This window comes from Macrobrachium nipponense, chromosome 3, assembly GCF_015104395.2.
Source record: "Macrobrachium nipponense isolate FS-2020 chromosome 3, ASM1510439v2, whole genome shotgun sequence".
Taxonomy (NCBI): Eukaryota; Metazoa; Arthropoda; class Malacostraca; order Decapoda; family Palaemonidae; genus Macrobrachium; species Macrobrachium nipponense.
Genome location: NC_087202.1, coordinates 43,092,135 through 43,113,634, shown reverse-complemented (window position 1 = coordinate 43,113,634; position 21,500 = coordinate 43,092,135). Strand labels below are relative to the sequence as shown.

At 37.5% G+C, this 21,500-nt stretch overlaps 1 protein-coding gene across 2 annotated transcripts in view; it reads left to right on the top strand.

Annotated features, from left to right (window-relative positions):
• The window catches only part of LOC135221716 (zinc transporter ZIP1-like), a 106,559-nt gene extending 86,421 nt beyond the window's left edge, over window positions 1-20,138 (top strand). For both annotated transcript variants that reach the window (XM_064259500.1, XM_064259501.1), the window contains exons 6-8: window positions 12,201-12,341; window positions 14,126-14,284; window positions 15,453-20,138. In XM_064259500.1, the coding sequence (XP_064115570.1) occupies window positions 12,201-12,341; window positions 14,126-14,284; window positions 15,453-15,605 (453 nt within the window). In that variant the 3' untranslated portion in view covers window positions 15,606-20,138. The remainder of the gene's footprint in view (window positions 1-12,200; window positions 12,342-14,125; window positions 14,285-15,452) is intronic.
• Window positions 20,139-21,500: the final 1,362 nt, after the last annotated feature.

The window sequence follows — 21,500 nt, the reverse complement described above, 5'->3', positions numbered from 1 at the left end:
TGTAGAATACAACCGCAAATTCCAAGTATCCAAAGAGAGACATTATCCAGTAATTTGATCAGAGAGAGAGAGAGAGAGAGAGAGAGAGAGAGAGAGAGAGAGAGAGAGAGAGAGAGGCGTCTTCCGACGCTCCGAGTTAAGGACAGAGAAGTGTTCGTTTCGTTAAACGGCCTCTGACTCAGCCAGTAAATGTTTTGTTGATACTAATAATATAAGCCTATTTAAGATTACGTTTACTTTAATTAGTCTATATGATACGTAAATAGTAATCAACCTGTTCTTGTAGCCCTCAATATTTGGCAAAATCGAAGTATCCAAAGAGAGACATTATCCAGTACTAATTTGATCAGAGAGAGAGAGAGAGAGAGAGAGAGAGAGAGAGAGAGAGAGAGAGAGAGAGACGCTTAGGCAACAATGGTCTCGGGGGTTTTTATAGCTTCCTTCTGCTTGATGATCGTGGATATTGTAGAAGGATTTCGACCATACTCGTTTTTCCCAAATCGACGATACGAATGCCACGTTCATGCTTTGCTATAATTTCATGTTTTGCTTCCATCGAAATCATTTTCTTGGTTTTTTCTTATCACCTGCTTTGTCTTTAAAGCTTTGAGACCCATGGTTAATAATAAATAGACAAAATAACACGAAAAAATAGGCGCAAATACAACGAACTAAACAACGACGTGTTAACATGCAGCACCAACAAACAAAACAGACTGAACGCCATTTATCGGTCGCCGCTATACAACTAACAACTCATCGCAAAAGTCGTATCTCAAATATTTCGTTGTATATCAAAGCTTGTATTTTCGCAAATTTTCATGTTGTATCTCAAAACATTCGTATATTAGGGCAATCGTATGTCAAGTTTCCAATGTAATTTGATCAGAGAGAGAGAGAGAGAGACGGAGAGGAGAGAGAGGAGAGAGAGAGAGAGAGAGACGCTTTGGCAACAATGGTCTCGGGGATTGACGTAACGTTTATTTTCTGAACAGATAGGACAGAGAAGTGTTCGTTTCATTAAACGGCCTCTGACTCATGGCAGGAAATGTTTTGTTGATCCCTACTAATATATAAGCCGCTATTTAAAGATTACATTTACTTTAAATTAGTCTATATGATACGTAAATTGTTTAATTCAGCTGTTCTTGTAGCCCTCAAGATTTTGCAAAATCACTCCAGGTTGTACATAAAACTTCAAGAATGTAGTGTCACCAGAGGAGTTACAATAGTTTTTTTTTTTTTTACCTTCAAGAACCAGCATTCTTTTATGAAAACTAACCTCCAGGTTGTACATAAAACTACAGGAAACAACATGTAGTGTAACCAAAGGATTACAAGTAGTTTTTATAACTTTTTATTAGTTTAAGACATATTTCCAAGCGTCGTTCCGGCTTACGACGATTTTCGGCTTACGACGCGTCTCAAGAACGGAACCCCCGTCGTAACCCTGGGGACTGCCTGTAATGATAATTGCCAAAATTTCAACCTTTGGTCAACTTTGACTCTACCGAAATGGTCGAAAAACGCAATTGCAAGCTAAAACGCTTATATTCTAGTAATATTCAAGCATTTGCCTTCATTTTGAAACAAATTCAAAGTCTCTAGCACAATATTTCGATTTATGGTGAATTTATGAAAAAAATAACATTTTCTTTACGTCCGTGCGGTAACTCTTAAGAAAAAATCATACGTGCGATTGTGGTAATGTTTGCAACCATTTTAAATTAGCCGTTACATAAAGTTTTATATATGAAAATGTGTGCAATTTCATGTAGAATACAACCAAAAATAATTGAAGGTTGTAGCTTTTCTCATTTTTGAAATATTTGCATATAAATCACGATAAGTAGAAAAAAAAACCACGTTCGGTCAACTTTGACTCTACCAAAATGGTCGAAAAACGCAATTGTAAGCTAAAACTCTTACAGTCTAATAATATTCAGTCATTTATCTTCATCTTGAAACAAATTCGAAGTCTCTAGCAAAATATTTAGATTTATGGTGAATTTAAAAAAAATCTTTCCTTCCGCATTACGCCGGGAAACCCCCCCCAGTTGCTCAGTCCCCCACCTTTCCCTTTCCCCCCCCCACTATTAACGAACGGAGCCTTCCGCCGCAGCCGGGGCACCTTTGGTTTATCGTTCGCTGGCTCCGCCAGCGGGCGGGGTGATCACTACTAGTGGTCTATTGCTTGCCTACTATATCCTTCCCTTTTTTCCCCGCTACCGAAAGAGAGCTTGCTTCTCACCCGGGCACTCTTCTAGTAGACAGGGGGAAAAGTTTGATATTTATTTCGTTATTTTTAAGGATATACCCTAATTTTACGATGAATTTCTAGAATTATAATTGTATGTATACCATCTCCGTCGTTTTCCGTCGTGGTTTCATATTTCACCACCACATCTGGTTGGATTCTTTCTCTTGTCTCCCGGCGTAGCCTTGGACAAACTCCAACCATCTTGTTACCACACGTATTATGGCGGGGGCTTCTGGTTTAATCTAACTTTCTCGCTCCGGCATGCAGCGGAGCAATTGTTAGGCTGTAAGTGTTCTCCTGATACTTATGTATCTTTCCACTTACAGGCTACCAACTGTCAGGTCCTAGGGTGCAATGCGACTTTGTACGACCCCTGCGCCCACAATGAGTGCAGATCTCACGCCCCGTGTGCCACGTCTCACAACGACATGATCGTCTGGCACCCGGAAGCCTGCGCCATCTGTTACGACCATGTCAGTCAGCTGGTGGGGGGGGTAAGTCGATTGTAGACTTCTTATCGTATTACTAACAACACTTAGTCATAAGCTTGTTAACCCCGCCTCCGCCACTAGAAGCTTCATTTCGCCTTCTCTTTCAGGCTGCCGGTGTGAGGGAAGTCGCCCTAGCAACCCTGAAGGCTTGGGTGGGCGGCTTCGGTAAGAACGCCGCCAAGGGCCAGCCATACATCTTGGACAAGAAGCTGGCCGTTCAGATCTTCCCCGGCGGCAAGTCAACAGGATATGTCGACCCCATCTCTGCAGCCCCTCTCATCGCCTCCATCCAGCAAGAGATGCAGCAGTCGTTCGGGGCCGTGGCCATGCAGGAGACGGTCCCAGACGTCGCAACCTTGGACCTTAATATTGAGCCTATGGCGGTAGGTGCGGAGGATTTGTTGGTTGAGGTAGGTGTGTCGGGTGCCCAAGGTCTTTCCTTGGGCGCTCCTGGATCTTCTCCTGTCCCTTCTTCTACTGCTTCTTTCCAAGGCTTTTTGGGATCTGAGATCCCTCCCGCTCCGTCTCTCCCGCTCTCTCTGTACCCCCAAAGGTGAAGGGACAGAGAGAAACCGAAGACCCTTGTTAAGACGACTTCTAAAAAGTCGTCGTCGTCTTCTTCAGCTAAGAAGTCTTCGACTTCCTATGCTGACGCGTGAAGGCTAAGCCGAGCTCTTCCTATTCAAAGAGCTCTAGAAGCAAGGCTTCTAAGGAGAAGGCTCGCGCTCCTGCTGAGCCAATGCCTTCTCCGCCTCCACCGCATCCACTCCGGCAACGCTGGTTGGAGTAGCGGGACCTAGCACCTTTGATCCACTGCTTTCTCAGCAGTGGTGATGCAACAGGTAGGAGAGATGGTAGGCTCACAGGTCTCCGCCCTCGGAACCAAGTCGAACAGATGTTCGCACAAACTGTCGAGCACTTTGACTCAGTCGGGCCAGTCCATCCAAGATCTCTCTAACAGAGTTAGAGAGAATGAGGACCGAGTAGCTGGGCTTGCTCAGGCTCCTCATCCAGTCTCCCCAGTAGCAAGTGCTGGTATTCTCCAGCTACCACCTTATGAGTCGCTACCAGCCTTCTCCATGGAGAACCCATGGAGAGTGGCCGCTTACGCTCCATTTCAAGGACGGTATGATCTCTGTCCCGGAGTGTGGAACTCGAAGGATTGAGGACTTCGAGTTTTATCCTCCGGGATTGATGCAGCCTTTCATTGGATATGCTAGCTGACCGTAGCGGCCCTCACTAGGGAGGGAGGACAAGATCTCCAGAGAGAACGTGCTCTATAGTAGAGAGCACGCTCAACGGGAAATGGGTTCACTGCCTTGAGGACTGGGAGTGTACCAACACTAAGCTCCAGGCTTTCAAGAGTCCTTTTACTATTTTTGCGACGGAGGAGGAGGCTTCTCTTCCGTTCGCTACCAAAATAGTGGAAGCGACTCTTCAGGCAGTCCTCAAGGATGAGCCCATGCCACAGCTGAGGGAAGCGGATTCTACTTCTCCGCTCTTTCCAGCCTTCGTAGAATTGTGGGAGAACTTGCCTGCCACTTTCACGCTTGGTAAGGTCAAACCGGACTGTGCAATGGACCAGTTTGGCGAAAAGCTCCCAAGGCTGCCTGATTCCTTGATCCAGGCAGAGTTCGACGCTCGAACTAGGTTTGGCAGATCCCTCAATTCTCTAATTATCACGGAGATGGCTGCTCTATCGTATGGCACAGAACCTCTATTTAAGATTCTGGCCAAGTCCCAGCTTCAAACGGTTCAGACGGATGCTTTCGACTTCTTCCAAGTTAGGAGGAATTGCCGAAAGCATGTTCTGCAGGAATGTACTATTAGGCACGAACCTAATAGACTCCTGGCTTCCAGCATGTGGGGAGCGGACCTCTTCCCAGAGTCCGCTGTAAATGAGGTGCACCACGAGGCTGCTAGGCTCAACCAGAGCCTTAGAGCTAGGTGGGGTATCTCCTCTAAGAGGAAACAAGAATCCGCCCCGCTGCTGGTAAGAAACTAAAGAAGTCTGGTAAAAGGTTCCAGCCTTACCAAAACACCAGCAGCAGCAGCAATTCGTTCAGGCCGTCCCAGTTACCCAACAGGGACAACCTTCAACCTCGAAGCAAGACCCAACCCATCCTCCTGTTGTCTCCTCAGTCGCAACCCTCGACCTCCTACGCACTCTCGCCGGCCCTTCAACCCTATGTATGAAGGTCAGGCTTACCCTCCCTTTAATAGGCAGTCGAGAGGTAGCAGAGCGAGAGGCCACTTTCGCCAGCGTGGCACAGGAAGAGCGGCAAGGAGTAGGCAGTTCAGAGGAGGGCGTGGAGGTCAACCCGCCCAACAACAGTGAGGCTCCCCAGGTAGGAGGGAGGCTGTTCCTCTTCCGTCACAGGTGGGGGTTCAGCAATTGGGCACAGAGCATAGTGTCCAAGGGATTGGGTTGGAGTTGGATCAAAGATCCCCCTCCAATCAAATCATTCCATCAAGTACCATCAAAGGAATTGACAGATTATGCGGAGGAACTCCTTCAGAAAGGAGCTATTGCGAGAGTCAAGCATCTAAAATTTCAAGGTCGCTTATTCAGCGTGCCAAAGAAAGGCTCAACAAAAAGAAGGGTAATCTTAGACTTGTCAAGGCTAAACTCTTTCATTCGTTGCGACAAGTTCAAAATGCTTACCATCTCGCAGGTAAGGACCTTACTTCCTCGTGGAGCCGTCACATGCTCCATCGATCTTACAGACGCATACTATCATATCCCTATAGCCAGCACTTCCGCCCCATTCCTAGGATTCAGACTAGGAAATCAGACATTCTCATTCAATGTGATGCCCTTCGGTCTGAATGTAGCCCCCAGGGTATTCACGAAAATAGCAGAAGTAGTGGTGCAACAATTGAGAACTCAGGGAATAATGATAGCAGCATACCTCGAACGATTGGTTGATCTGGGCACCAACAGTCGAGGAATGTCTCAAAGCCACGAAAAAGGTAGTTCAATTTCTGGAACATCTGGGGTTCCAGATAAAACAAAACGAAATCCAGACTTACTCCGGAGTCTCGTTTTCAGTGGCTAGGAATCCAATGGGATTTGTCTTCCCACAATCTGTCAATTCCAGTGGCCAAACGGAAAGAAATAGCCAAGTCTGTGAGACAATTTCTCAAATGCAAGCAAACATCAAGGAGAAGCCAGGAAAGAATCCTAGGTTCTCTTCAGTTTGCTTCAGTGACAGATATCCTCCTGAAAGCAAGGCTGAAAGATATAAATCGAGTTTGGCGATCGAGAGCAAACGCCAAATCTCGAGACAAGTTGTCAGTAATTCCACAGATCCTTCGCAATCAACTCCGTCCATGGACAAAAGTAAAGAACCTGCCAAACGGGTACCCCTTCAATATCCCCTTCCAGTGTTAACCATTCACACGGATGCCTCCCTGTCCGGGTGGGGGGGATATTCTCAATTCAAACAAGTTCAGGGGACTTGGTCAGTTCAGTTCCGCCAGCTCCACATAAACGTTCTGGAAGCAATGGCAGTATTTCTTACCCTGAAGAGACTTCTTCCCCCGGAAAAGTCTCATCTAAGACTAGTTTTGGACAGTGCAGTGGTAGTTCATTGCATCAACAGGGGAGGGTCCAAATCCAAACATGTGAACCATGTCATGATAGCCATCTTTGCACTAGCAGACAAACACAAATGGCATCTGTCCGCCACTCACCTGGCGGGGGTAAGAAATGTGATAGAGACGCTTTGTCCCGGTCGGTCCCTCCTGGAATCAGAATGGTCCCTAGACGACAGGTCATTCCAGTGGATATGCCGGAGAGTCCCAGGTCTCCAAGTAGATCTCTTCGCCTCACAAGCGAACCACAAGCTCCCTTGCTATGTGGCCCCCAACCTGGACCCTCTGGACGGACCCTATGCCACGGACGCCCTGTCGTTAGATTGGAATCAGTGGAGAAAAATTTATGTCTTTCCTCCAGTGAATCTTCTCTTGAAAGTCTTGAGCAAGCTGAGGACTTTCAAGGGACTAGTAGCCCTGATTGCTCCAGACTGGCCCAAGAGCAACTGGTATCCTCTGCTTCGGAATTGGGTCTCCGACCTCAACGGATTCCCAATCCCAAGCTGTCACAATCAGTACAAATGAGGACTGTGTTTCACTTACCTCAGGAATTCTTCAGACCCTAACTTTATGGACTTCATGAAGTTTGCGGCTAATAAAGATGCTAATATTGATCCACAAAACATCCTCTTCCTAGAATCAGATAAGAGAGAGTCAACTATTAGACAATATGACTCAGCTGTTAAAAAATTAGCATCCTTCCTGAAAGAATCAAACACTACAACCATGACAGTTAACTTAGCTATATCCTTTTTCAGATCCTTGTTTTGAAAAAGGTTTAGCAGCTAGCACTATTACTACTCATAAATCGGCTTTGAAGAAGATCTTTCAGTTAGGTTTCCAGATAGATCTGACTGAATCTTATTTTACGTCTATCCCTAAAGCCTGTGCTAGACTTAGACCTTCTCAAAGGCCTACTACAGTCTCATGGTTCTTAAATGATGTCCTCAAACTAGCATGATACTGACAACTCGTCTTGTACATTCATAATGCTTCTTAGAAAGACATTATTTTTATTAAGCCTAGCTTCAGGAGCTAGAATTTCAGAACTGTCGGCTCTATCCAGAGATGCGGGTCATGTGGAATTCCTCCCCTCAGGAGAAGTTCTGCTTGCTCCCGATCGTAGTTTTTTGGCTAAAAATGAGGATCCTCTTGCAAGGTGGGCTCCTTGGAAAGTCATCCCACTTCCGCAAGATCCTTCTCTCTGCCCAGTATCAACTTTAAGAGCCTTTCTATCTCGTACATCCTCAAGATCCTCAGGTTTTCTCTTCATGAGAGAAAAAGGTGGTACTTTATCAGTAAAAGGTATTAGACAACAGATCCTTTACTTCATTAAACAAGCCAATCCTGATTCATTTCCAAAAGCACATGACATCAGGGGAGTAGCCACCTCAATTAACTACTTTCAACATATGAACTTTGAGGATCTTAAAAAGTATACTGGATGGAAATCTCCGACAGTCTTTAAACGTCACTATCTAAAGTCCTTGGAATCTTTAAAATTTTCTGCAGTAGCAGCGGGAAACATTGTTTCTCCTGATACTGTATAGTAGTCATAGTATAGATCCAGGTCTCCTTTCTACCTACCTCGTCCAACATGCCTCACCCTATCGCCATGCTACTTGGATACTCTAGCTTAGCCGCTGAGATCATATTGGTGGATTGTCCCTTATTTTTTCGCTAGGGACATCCACACTATGTACTTATAATGTACTTCAGTGTACCTACCCTTATTTTTATGCTAGGGTAGGACACAATGTGTTTGTATATTATGTAAATACATTATTTAAGTGAATCTATTTTGTTAAATTGCACTGCATTATTGTATTTTACTATGTTTACTATAATTTAATTTTAAGTACTTTACATTACTGGCTTTCTTTTATGTCATTGTTTAGAATAAGTTAGCTTTAAGTACTTAGTTTATATTCTGTAATAACTGATTCACTTATATTATATCCCTCTTTTTTACAACTGATTTTCATTTGTCCTTTTTCCCATCTTGTCTGTTTCTCTGGTACTCTTTCATAGGCCGACACGAGCTGAGCCCAGAAAAGGGATTTTGACGTAGGAAAAATCTATTTCTGGGTGATTGGCTCGTGTCGCCCTATGAAACCCACCCTGTATTGATTGCCCTCCCTGCAGGACAAGATGTTCATAGATTAAGGATGACCGCTAGGGGCGCTGCTGTCCGTGGCGTCCCTAGTAGTAGTAGTAGCGGCCGCATCGCCCGTTGGTATCAGCTCTCTCTAGTGGGGATTTTGATTGGAAGGTCTAAATGGTGAATGTCTCGTGGTAGTGATCCCACTCGCCCCTATTCTCATACCGACACTTCTTTTAAAGAGTGAGCGAGTCAGTTTTACTGACATTTTCTTAATTTTGTTTTCTCTGGTAATTTTAGATTAATTTTACCTAGAAAGAATGATATTAAGGATCCTTTCATAGGGCGACACGAGCCAATCACCCAGAAATAGATTTTTCCTACGTCAAAATCCCTTATTTAAAATTTTTAAGGCTATAAACCATGCTGTTTTTTAGGCTACTGGTAGGACATTCCCTTAGAAAGAAGGTTCCTACTTAGTCTGGTTAGGCCACAGTCTGTTCTGGATTTTTATAACCTTTAAAGATAAAGAGCTCCACTATTATGTAGACTTACCAGTAGGCTACCATATCAGTATCAACCCCTTAGTCGTAAAAACTGCTATTTAATTAAGCCTAGGATACTGTTTATATCCAATCCTAAGTATTTGGGCTGAATTACCACTGCATTAACCAACAGTAGGATGTTTCCTAAATTGTATCTTACTCATATGTAAACTCATAGTTAGGCTAAAATTTTTGTCTAACCCAAGTTGTTTATATATAGCAGTAGGCTATACATTATAAAACAGTAACTTACTGATGTGAAACTTTATAGTTAGGCTATCACTTAGTATAGGTTTTCGTCTAAAACCTGATTAATTAATTACCATTAAAGGTATGGGATTAACCAGGTGTAATTTGTAGCCTTCAAGATAGGCTTCTACCTCATAGCCCATTTGATCTATGTACTGTTTTGGTCTATATAAAACAGTAATTTACTAATGTGAAACTTTATACATAGGCTATCACCTAGTATAGGTCTAAACCAGATTAATTACTTCACCTTTAAATGTATGGGATTAACGAGGTGTAATTTGTAGCCTTTCAATTTAGTCTACTACCTCATAGCATATTTGGTTTCATGGGCCTACTATATAATATAGTAACTTACTAATGTGAAACTTTGTGGTTAGGCTAGCCTATCACCTAGCATAGATCATTGTTTAATGTTTATTCAAAATAGATTATTTAATTCCCTTGTAAGGGTATGCACATGATAGCCTAGAATACTGAGACTATGCCTAAGTATATAGGCTATGTAAAAAGAAAAATGTCTGTACCCTTTTATCTAATCGTAAGGTCTTTGGTGTAAACTTTGGCTACTGCCTAGGCCCATGGCCTAACAGGATATGTCTTTAAATCTTACTTTAATTTAGGTTACTACCTAATCCAGGTTATTTTTGTTCACCCTTAAGGATATATAATCCTAGGTTATAGGCTACAGACAATATCTACTACAGTCTAGCTAACTTTATCTCACTGAATCAACGTAGATTGTAGGCTACTGCCAACATCGCTATCTAAAAGGATTATGTATGGCGATAATAATAATAACAATTGTGGAACATTTCTTAAGGTAAAACCTCTAAATAAGATTATATATTCTTCAAAACAATTTTGCACTGCTACAAATAGCTAACAATCATAAATTGTAAGAAGCGTCAATGTTGCTGGCAAAAAAGTTAGTTTACTGCTTTTCACCCAATAGAATCATTGTTCTGCTGTCTAAACTAAAACATTTTTAACTTGAACTTAAAATGATGCACTTAGCTTTCAACTTAGATGTTTCCATGAACTTTGGTAATGAAATTAATAAGCGAAGAACAAAATTCTTGGTGTTAATGATCATAAATCATAAAAAGCACCAATGTGTGCTGGCATAAAAAGCCATTTATGACTTTACATGCACAATAATATCATTGTTCCACGGTCTGAATTAAAAGTTTTTTAAATGGAACTTAAAATTACATACTTAACTTTCAACTTACCGTCGATGTTTCCATGAATCTCAATAATGAAATTAATAAGCTAAGAACAAAATTCTTGTGCGGTATATACTACTCACAAAAACTGTCAGAGAATAGTTATAGTTAAGGGTGACATACTAATACTATAGTAGAATACTTACGATACATGTGTAGCTAGATACCTAGGATGACTGCAGAAGCCGGCCTGACGGTTTAGTAGTAAGTATTTAGATAATGTCCTTTGTTGGTCTTATACAGTCACAGTAAGTTCTATTGTCTTAGTAGGATAATGTAGAATAGCGTTGCAAGTATGCATGCTTAATAGTCTGGAGTCTGGACAATAACAGAAGTTAAGGATATCATAGTTAGTGGTCTCTTAAAAAGCGTCATTTTTAGTTGGTGCCTTGCTGGTAGTCTCTTCTTCTTCTTCTGAATCTGTCTCAGTCAAGGCATTAAATCTTCTTAGTTTTTTATAATAGAAAAGATGATAGAGTAAGAGAGAAATATTATGATACTACATCTCGGAGCTAGCCTAATGTTCATAAATTGTAAGAAGTGTCGACGTATGGTGACGAAAAAGCCGGCTTATGGCTTTTTACACTATAAATTGTTCTACAGTCTGAACTGAAAATGTATTAACTGGAACTTAAAATTATGCACTCAGCTTTCAACTTGGGTGTTTCCCAATAAACAAAGAAATAAACGAAGAACAAACTTCTCTGAGCTCTGGTTTGTTGCCAACCAGAAAAGGAAATGGCTTCTTGGCCTGTTTTTGGTTGTATGTAAACAATAAGATGGGGCATACGTACCTAGCCATTTCTTCTTGTGGGTTTTGATGAAGTTAAACGGGGTTCAGCATTCACTGAGGATAAGAGAAAGAGCCCTCTTAACCTGAGTCCAGTTATACTTTATCACATGTTATAATGTTTATCACATGTTATAATGTTTATCATTACAACACAATACTCAGCCACAAGACCAGCTAAAAGAGAATTCTTTAACATTAGTCTGGTCACCATGGAGATTTGGGTAGACCATGGAAGGGTAAACGTTGAGGATGAGACAGTGACTATGCCATCAAAAAGATAGTATTAATATTCTCAGCTGTTCAGTGTACCATAATATAATGTTTTTATTTTTGTGTGCTTCCTAAAGTGTATGTGCATGAATGAAAGCCATATGCGTAACTCATATGTGTATGATTTAGCCTTTGCATATTTGTTCTAAGGTAAACCTCCAACTTTTAGTATTTTATGTACAAATAAATGCTACCTGTTATAATCACCTTGATATGACTAATGAAAATAGCGCTGTGAGGTAAATTTCAGTGTGTTCTCTCATGTAAGATATTATGAAGTATTGTAGTAGTGTATATGAAAGGCCACTGCATTCATTCAAGGCTTTTGTTGAGTTTGCATAAGGGATTTGTTCTCTTGAGGGAGATGGAAATTGAGTTGTATGGTTATGAGGTGTAAATGGAAGCTTGATTTTTGTTTATAAAGAATTCTTTACACAGTGCATTCCTAATTATTATTAGTAGTGCTAAAAGGTATTTTTGAGTATGCATTACTCCTACAGTGATTAGATATAAAGATTTTATACTGCTAAAAGGTATTTTTGAGTATGCATTACTCCTACAGTGATTAGATATAAAGATTTTATATGTACTACAGTAAAATATTGTAATGCACTCATAATGATATTAACCATCTTACTTATGTATAGTACTTTTTTCTTCAACAGATTTTTGAAGGGTTGGCTGTTGGACTTCAAGAAACCATCGATGATGTAGTAGCACTCTTTTTGGTTGTGATATTCCATAAGGGAATCATTGCATTTTCCTTAGGACTAAATATGGTGCAGTCCAAACTTTCAATGTCACAGGTTTGTAATAGTTTAAGTTTTTTGTAACCTCTGTCTTTAAAGAATTATGTCCTGCCCTACTAGGTTGTTAGTTATGAATGTAGGTGTTCAGTTTTATCAAGGAATTTGCAATGTCAAGTTTTGTAATTAGCATACAAGTTCTATATTCTTACTCTTATCAACCTCACTTGCAAATGTAGTGAAAATTGAGAGTAATTAACGCTGTTTGTCAAAATCCTTAAGTGTTCTATTGAATAATGGCTTTCCTTTGGACATTTTTCATTATATTTGACTTGTCAAATTCTGATAGCCAGTTCAGTAGTAACAAGAGTCATGTTACTCAGGTTCCAAGTAATTCCATGATTAGGACATCCCAACAAGTCAGCTTCTTGCTACTTATGTACATACTACTGCTCACTTCTCAAACCGATTTTCTTTCTTATTCTTATCAAATGTCCAACCACATCTTCCATTAAGATCTCAGGCCATTCTTCAGTCTGAATGCTATCTCTCTGCTTCATCCTCATTTGCAATACAACACTCCTAGCACACTGGCAATAAATCACAGAATTTTGTAGTCTCTCCTTATAATAATCTTAGTTTTCTCCGACCAACCAGTTCGGTATATGCTGTTATATAGATCAGCACATAGCTTGTACATTTACCATATAGTCATGATGCTAGAATACTATCAAACACCATTAGTTGACAAGTCCCTCTCCGCTGTATCTATGCTGTTGATATTTTTTTTTTTTTTTTTTTATAAATTGTCCTCTTTGTATGAGCATCACTGTGCAATATGTAGTATCAGCAACAAAAATCTTCTGCTTACACCAAGCTCTGCTTAATCGTCATAGCATTCCTTCTCTCCATCTCTTCACCATCCTTCTACATGCCTGCCACTGAAAATCTAATCAATTTACGGTTTGCAATCCTAGGTATTTCCGGGGTTATTATTTACAAATTTTATTTTCTATTACATTCACCCCTACACTTTACTCTGTGTTCATAGGTTGCTATACTAAATCTTCCTTTGTGGTCGCCATACTCTAGTATGCGTACTATGACCTTTAGTACTCACTATTCAGACTTTGTAACATTTGTAAAACCTCTTTTCTGATTCTTCTTCTGACACATCCATTTCAGTGTTTTATAAGTTCATCCAATTTTTGCTTTTCTAATTTTGTGACCCTTGCTGTATATTTCTTCCTTTGTATGGTTTAGCTACTGTGTACTATTAATAAATGAATTACTGATCATTTTTTCTTTTTTCATTATTATGTCCTCTCATCTAATTTTCCACAGGTCATCATATCTGCAAGTTCATATTTCAGACATAATTCTATGCTTGTCCTTAGCTTTGTATTAAATGAGAAATTGTCTCAATTTAGAAATAAATTTATAATTTTTTAAGGGACAATTTTATAGTTTCATAACTTATTGTACAAGCCCTAGGTTAGTTGCTTATACATATGTGTAACTAGAAAATGACTTTCAGATGCTGCAGATTTTAAGATAAACCCTTCCTTTCAAGGAACTAATACCCTATATGTATAGATTTGTGTATGCCATGGTTGCTTATGAAAGTGTGATATGAAGAAAATACACTATTGTATGTACAGTATCATTAAAAACTGTATCTTCTTTAATTAAATAAAATTTTAGACAGTTCTTAATTATCAGGTTTTATATGTAGTATTCAGTTTCTGTAACATCATAAATTATATGAAATAAAAGGGCTTTCTCATGAGCTTTTATGCAATACAATATCAGGAATGTTATACAGCTTGCTTTATTATTTCCAGATGCTACTGGGTATCATGTTCTTCTGTGTTACTGCGCCATTAGGAGTAGGCATAGGGATGGGAATTATGGAACTACAAGCATCTTTTACAACAGCTGCTATCTCTGGAATTCTTCAAGGGATTGCATGTGGGACATTCCTCTATGTTACCTTTTTTGAGGTGAGTTTGCTAGACATTATATTTGTATTAATCTTGTCAGACTGGACTAATGGTTCTCCCATTGCCAAACTTCTGTGTAAGTAACTGCACTTACAAGAGATAGGTATAGGCCTTGAAAAACACTTGTTATTCTGTAACTAGATCATCCCATAGAAACATAGCACTCCACAAGGAATATGTTATGATGTTTGAGTTTGAATCTACTTGAAATTTATAGCAGTATTTTAAAATGCAGATATTTCAGAAGAGTTTATTTCCAAAGGTTTTCCATTAAAAAATATTTTACACATTGACTGAAATACAGTGGACGCTCCATATTTGCGGGGGATGTGTACCAGACCGCCTCGTGAAATAGAATCTTTGAATACTTAGAACCCCATAAAAATGCTGAAAACTGCCTATTTTGTGGGTTCAAACTCTTATCACAAAATACAGTAATTTGTAGGTATCTCTCATAGAAAAATACTGCAAATCTCCCATGAATAACGGGTAGATATGGTCCATAGAGAAATCCGCAAATATGAGAGTCCACGAATGCCGAGGACACAGATATGGGGGATCCACTGTATATAATGGTTTTCCATTGAAATGTTACATGTATTGACTAAAATACATACTGTATTTTGCTGTATTGGCCATAATATCTTGCCAGCTACCACCAGTTCATTTCCATTTTCTTCATACAAATTTTCCAAGTTCAGTATTATATATATATATATATATAATATATATATATATATATATATATATATATATATATATATTATATATATATATATATTCTATATTTCCTCTGCATCTTTGCTTTCTTAAATCTTTTCCTCATCCCCCCCCTTCTTGGGTGAGGGTGGGGGGGTTAAGATTCCAATTCCATTCTTACCAAATCATCCTCATCTTTGCCTTCAAGTCTCCATCCTCTTTCCAGTCTGCTTTTTATGAATGTTCTTAGAAAAGTTGTAATTTGTGATACTGTTGTTCCACATTATGCAGAACTTGTCTAAATTTTAGAAGGAATCTTAATAGCTTCAAATTCAGTAGATTGATGGTGGAACTTTTTTTAGCCCAAAGGAAATCAGTAGGAGTATACTGTATGGTGTACTTTGATGTTTAGCTGTAAAGTATTTATTGTGTTTTAACATACTATATCCCTTTTAATCTTTCTTTAAAGGTCCTTCCTCATGAAATGAATAATGGAGAAAACAGGCTGTTAAAGCTCCTTTTCATCATCCTTGGTTTCTCTGCTGTTTGTGGCGTTTTATATCTGGATCCCGATGCACAGAGGCCTCGCTGCTACCAGCAGCCTACTCCAGTAAACCCCTAGTATTTCAGTTAAATAAAGTCTGTTTATGCTTGTTATGTGGTTGAAGTAAAACACAAGGTATTTTAAATATATAAGGCATTAGATTTTCAGCAAATAAGGTTAAGTGTTCACTAAATATATTTTGTGTAGTGTGGCTGCTTTATCACCACAATTTTCATAAACTTTTTCCCTGGAATTAATTTTGTGTAAATATATAAGATTCACGTTTGTCTTTCATACTTTTTTTTCAGTTAAAATATGTTTTTTTCAGTGAAAACATACATGGAACATTATGAGTTTCATGCATAAATATTTAGTTTTGTGATCTGAGGTTAATACTATGTATTTTTACTCTTGAAAAATATTTTTTTACAAATAATATAGTTGCCCCTTATAAAACTTATAAGAGGGCTTAAAAAAACAATAAAAATATATGAAGTTAAATATAGGCTGAATATGTATGGAAAGTAATTTTTACTCTAGAATGTAAATTTCATTTTAACAGCTATGATTAATATTCTTGGCCTCAGGGGAGTAGGCTGGTCTAGGATAGTGGGTGTGGTGAGGCTCTGGATAGGGCCCCCAAGCTTGCATTCGTTCAAATTCCCTTACTGCTTCTCTCTTAAGAGAGAAAAATGGTGGAATGGCCATCACGAATGACAAACTATAACCAAGTAAAGCAGTTTTGTATTCTTTATTTTTGGTCTTTCTTATTAATGCCATTTTTTATACTAAATACTTTATATTTTCTGGTAACACAGCACTACTCATTTATGAGAATTTAAGTTAAAGGTTTTCTCAACTTTAGAATATTTTAAACTTCAGATATTGAAATTTTCATATAGTAATGTTATGAGAATTAGTTCTATAGTATTTGTAAAGTATGTTTAATAAGATTTAATTTTAAGAAAAATTGTATCTGTGTCTTGAAAATATTTTATACTGTACAGTATAGTATGAAGAACATTAAAATATGAGTCTAATTAACGAGGGAAAGCATTAATTTTACATCTTCATAAAGTTTTAACCCACCATATTGTCTGTTCTAACTGAAGTGTTTTAAAGAAACATATCATGATATAGCCCTTAAAGTAACTTTCTGTTGGTGGAATTTTTAATCGACTGCTCAGTAAGGCTGAATAGTTATGTCAGTTTTTATTGTACATAGTACACATTTTCAGGTAAAACAATGATTTAAACCCATAACTGCTTCTATTATATCAGAGTTGCTAGTTATACATAGTGATGATCATGATTAAATAGAAATACTTGAATGTCCTGTGTAAATTATATCTTATTTTACCCCATTTAGGAATAAATCCCCAAACTAGCCTCAGGACAGTCCAATAACATGACCCAGTAATCAACATAAATTGCTTTATAACAACATTTATATTATGTAGGTCTATTAAATAATTGGTTGTAGTGTTATCCTTCCAAATATTGATAATTCAAATGAGTATTAAATCCTTCCACAAAGTACTGTTTTAGGCTCCTCTTTTAAGAATAATTTTTTTTATGTAGTTTTAACAAATATTGACATTCTTGCCAATAACGAACTCCCTTACACATTGCAAGTAATATTTAAACCCTTCTGCTTATGCATGTACATATATTGTAAATAGCATTGGCAGTGGTGGAGTGCTATTTTTTATACTGCTTTCTCAGATAATATTTTTCCAGGTGCATTTTTCTGAACTGAAGAGGAGAAAAATGAATCTCTCTTTTAGGACAATGATATCTTTGCTCTGTATGATACTGTTATTGATGGGTTGAGTGTTAGTTCTTTTTGTGTTGGAGCATTTGGGAATATCATCTTGTTAGTTTGCTCCTTACAGTTTTTCTATGTACTAATGAAGAAAGGGTAGTGTGTCTGCAAATTTGTCATTATGTTTAATATAATGAACATAGCACAAATACGGGGGGAAAATAATTGATAATAAATGTGAAGTACTATATAAAAAAAATAAAAAATAGATCTTGGAAATGTAAATATGAAAGACAGAGAAGTGAAAAAATTCTGAAAAGAAAAAAGATGTAACTCCAACATTTATTGTGGTATGCTCATGTGCCATAGTAAACAAGATGAGAAATACTTATTTACCATAAGAAAAATTTCTATCATCAGTCAAGCTCATTTGAGAATCTAGTTTTGATTTCATTGCATATATATACTAGTACGTATTTATATATTATAAGAGTGTATGTCTTTGTGGATACCAACCTCTGGATGATACACACCTTATATGGTGTTTCTGTTCAATGATACCATATCATTTTGATGAAATATGTGTATAGTAAAACAAACAAACAAAAGAGATTAAGGTTTTTTTTTGTGGGGGGGGGCCTGCACATCAGATATTTTTACAATCGCATCCTATTTATGGGACATGAAAAGTATTCTTTATAGAACTACATTCTTACTTGAAAACTATCCTTTTAATGAAGATCTTGTCATTTGCTTAACAGATAAAGGTTGGCTATTGAAATTGTATTACAGGTATTTTCAAAAATTCAAACAGAATGGGGATTTAGTTCCTGGACTTGAGCTTTATTGCTTTTGCTGAGAAATTGGAGGGATGCAGGAAATTTTATTTTAGTAATGTTTGACTTGACATTAACAGTATGAGTAGAGGTTAAAGTCAGTGTGGATGCAAATTGTTATCTCACAAGAAACTTTATGCGGGCTGGAGGGTGCCACTCAACCTTGATCCTACCAGTTTTATTTTAGTATTGCCATTTTGCAGTTAATACTTGTTACTACTATACCTGTGTTATTTGGTTTTGCTATGTAAGTGTTAATAGTAGTTCATAAACTTATAAACTAATGTGACAAGTACAGTTCAGTTAATAATTTTGTGCTGTCATAATATAAAGGAAGAGTAAGTCCTAATTGCAATTATACAATTTTTGCACAATTATTAAGTCTTTTACAATAACTATAACATATTCTAAGAGCTATCAACCACATATACTCATTAAGCTTTAGTTTGTAAACTGTTGTACAGAAATATTAATCAAATATTTAGAAATATAGTTAACCTTGTTGTATGATAATCATATATTCATTGCTTACCCTTCAGTCTTCCAACAGCAGTTTTCTTCAGTAGTGAAATATCAGAAATAGACTTGGACACTGACAAAAGATTTGAGTTTCCTTGAAATGTTTTTTGAGACCAAAGTGATGAGCCAAATACGTACTGTATTAGTTGACAACATTCCATGTAGAATTTTAGACTGGGAAAAGCTATTTGCTTTTGAATAAAACTTTTCTCATTCTTTTGTATAGTTGTTATAAGACTCATAGCTGTAATAATAAATTTTGGTGTCTAACTTTAAAATTTGTTACCATAAATCTTCCATAAAACATTTTCTTTGGTTTTTTAACATACCAAATGAAAGGCATTATTTTCTCTATGAAATCCACACCTAATTTTGAGTAATGAGTCTCGTCATTTCAAGTAATTATTTTCATAACTAGTAGTATTAGTTTTACAAGAACCAGTGTTGAATAAGTTACCTAAAGTAAGTTTGTGTCTCACATGTTGAAAAGTTACTTCTTAAATGCTTTTCAGTGTGCATTACATGAAATTTTACACATTGCATAAACAAGGGTAAAACTTTAGTTTAAGGAAACAAGTTGGGTTTTATTCCATGAGCTGAATAATTTCCATTTTTGCTAAATTAATTTAAGAAGATATAACTTTGAACTGAAGAAATAAAATCAAGATTCATACACTTAGCTGACATTTATGAACCAAATATTAGATTTTACTTTTCTCAGGGGTTACAGGTTGAAATCTGTTATCTCAATTATAAAAAATATTTACTTAAAATTCTTCACATCTAATGATGTAAGTCACACCTACTGAACTCAATTCATACTGTACATATAGTGAGAATCTCGGTAATTCTTGAATACCATTGGTTTTTCACTTTTCAGCCTGTAACAAATGATTGTGTTGATAAAACATTACCGTTCAAGTGCAAACTAAAGTTTTGATCTGTGTTCTACCACCTTTTTCCATTTGTCTTTGGATCATTGAATACCCATAGTAATTTATTAAGGTTCACTGAAATTTTTTAGTTTGGGTAAGAAAGCTAAGCAAGGATTTTTTTTTCATGGATCATGCAACTGTTGCACAACAGCAGTGGAAAATCTTACCAAATCTTTATACATATGGAACACATGTAGATACTCATCATTTTAGACACAAGGGTATCTTAAAAATAATATATTTTTCAGATATGTAGATCCTACTGTAAGTGTAGAACTTGATAGTAACATTAATTAACTATTATTTAACTTAAAATGTCAATCCTATTAAATTCATGCTATCGTTGTAAGATAAAATATTTAAGTGTTAAGTTGAACTAACAGTTTTGTGATATTATCAGTAACTCTTACTTTATGGTGAGTAGTCTTATAATAGTGAATTTGACCAAAAGAGAAAAATCAAGTCAGAAGCAAGTGGTTTATAAACTGTTTTTGTGATTGTACTTTCAACCAAGTCATAAATTGTATGAATAGAAATAAAGATATTTGTATAAGAATGTGAAGTTTAATTTTGTTTGATGTCTGTTAGGTGCACTATCAAGAAGTGGTGTGCTAGGTCCACTTTCCAGAAAGATGAGACCCCATAGTCAAGGTTTTTTTTTTTTTTTTTTTTTTTTTTTTTTTTTTTTATTGTAGTATCCCTTCCTTCTGCAAGTACACTGCATATACTTTGCCTTTACTTTTTCTCTGTTTCCAATGCTCTCCTCTTATTTGGCTGTTCATCTTTAACTTTGCAATAGTTTTGCATTAAGAGAGATGTTTGTTTAAGTCATGTTAAACTTAATCAATTATTGTTAAGCATGAAGAATCTTAAAGGCAAGTGTGAAGCCCTCAATGACTTGCCAAACTGTTATTACATTGATCACACTAGGCAGCTGAAGAAATGTTGCTAAGAGCCTCCAGGTCTTTCTACAGGCTAGTGCACAAGTCACACACTAGGTACTATCCCCTTAAAGAGATCCTTGCTTCCCAAAAGCACTTTAAGTGCCAAGAAGTTTAACAGTAGTGGATTGTGAAAAGTTAATGTCATACTACCCAAGTTGTTTAATATGTCATACTACCCAAGTTATGTAAGTGCAGTGCTACATAACCTTTATCAGGTCAGGAAGGCAACATGAGATGGACTTCTGTAGCATAAGAAATTTGACAGCTCTAGATAACCAGCCTGGCAGATATAATTCTTAAATTAGCTTCCTACCCCCCATACTAATGAAACCCTGTTAAGTAAAAAATGAAAACTCAATTTCATGCCATAAAAATTCTGTTTCAAAAATTACATTTCAAAGCTAATTTTTACCTTTAATCAAAGTTTGCTCATATACGAAACAATGCTTTGGTCTTAACGTTAGGATAAATCTAGCGCAAACCCCTGATAGGCCTAGAGCCACCCACATACCCTCAATCCTCTTCACAACCGTAGGGAAGGAAGTGGCATAATTAGGCACACAACCCAAAACCCCTCCTGATGCATCCAAAAACAAATCATTGGATGAACCCATTGGGGTATGGGAAGCATCTAGTATAGAGGAAGAAACATACAGATCACCATCACAATTAGGCAGAGCAAAAGATGAGAAGGATTAGTCATCCATAGATAAAACCTTTTCCATTGTTCTACCTATCAAAAACTACATAAAGATTAGTAATTGTACATATATTTTCTCTGCACCTACTACATTTTGGATGTGGATCTGTGAACACCAATATTAAGAATCATGAACAAGGGAACCCACTAATACGTGGGCATTTCCTCTGCTTCTTGTGAGATCCTGGAGAAACCTTTGCCATGGAGTTTTAAAGGATTCATAATATTCCAATAATCAAACAGCCCAACAGAAAACACACTGACTGAAAGGGAA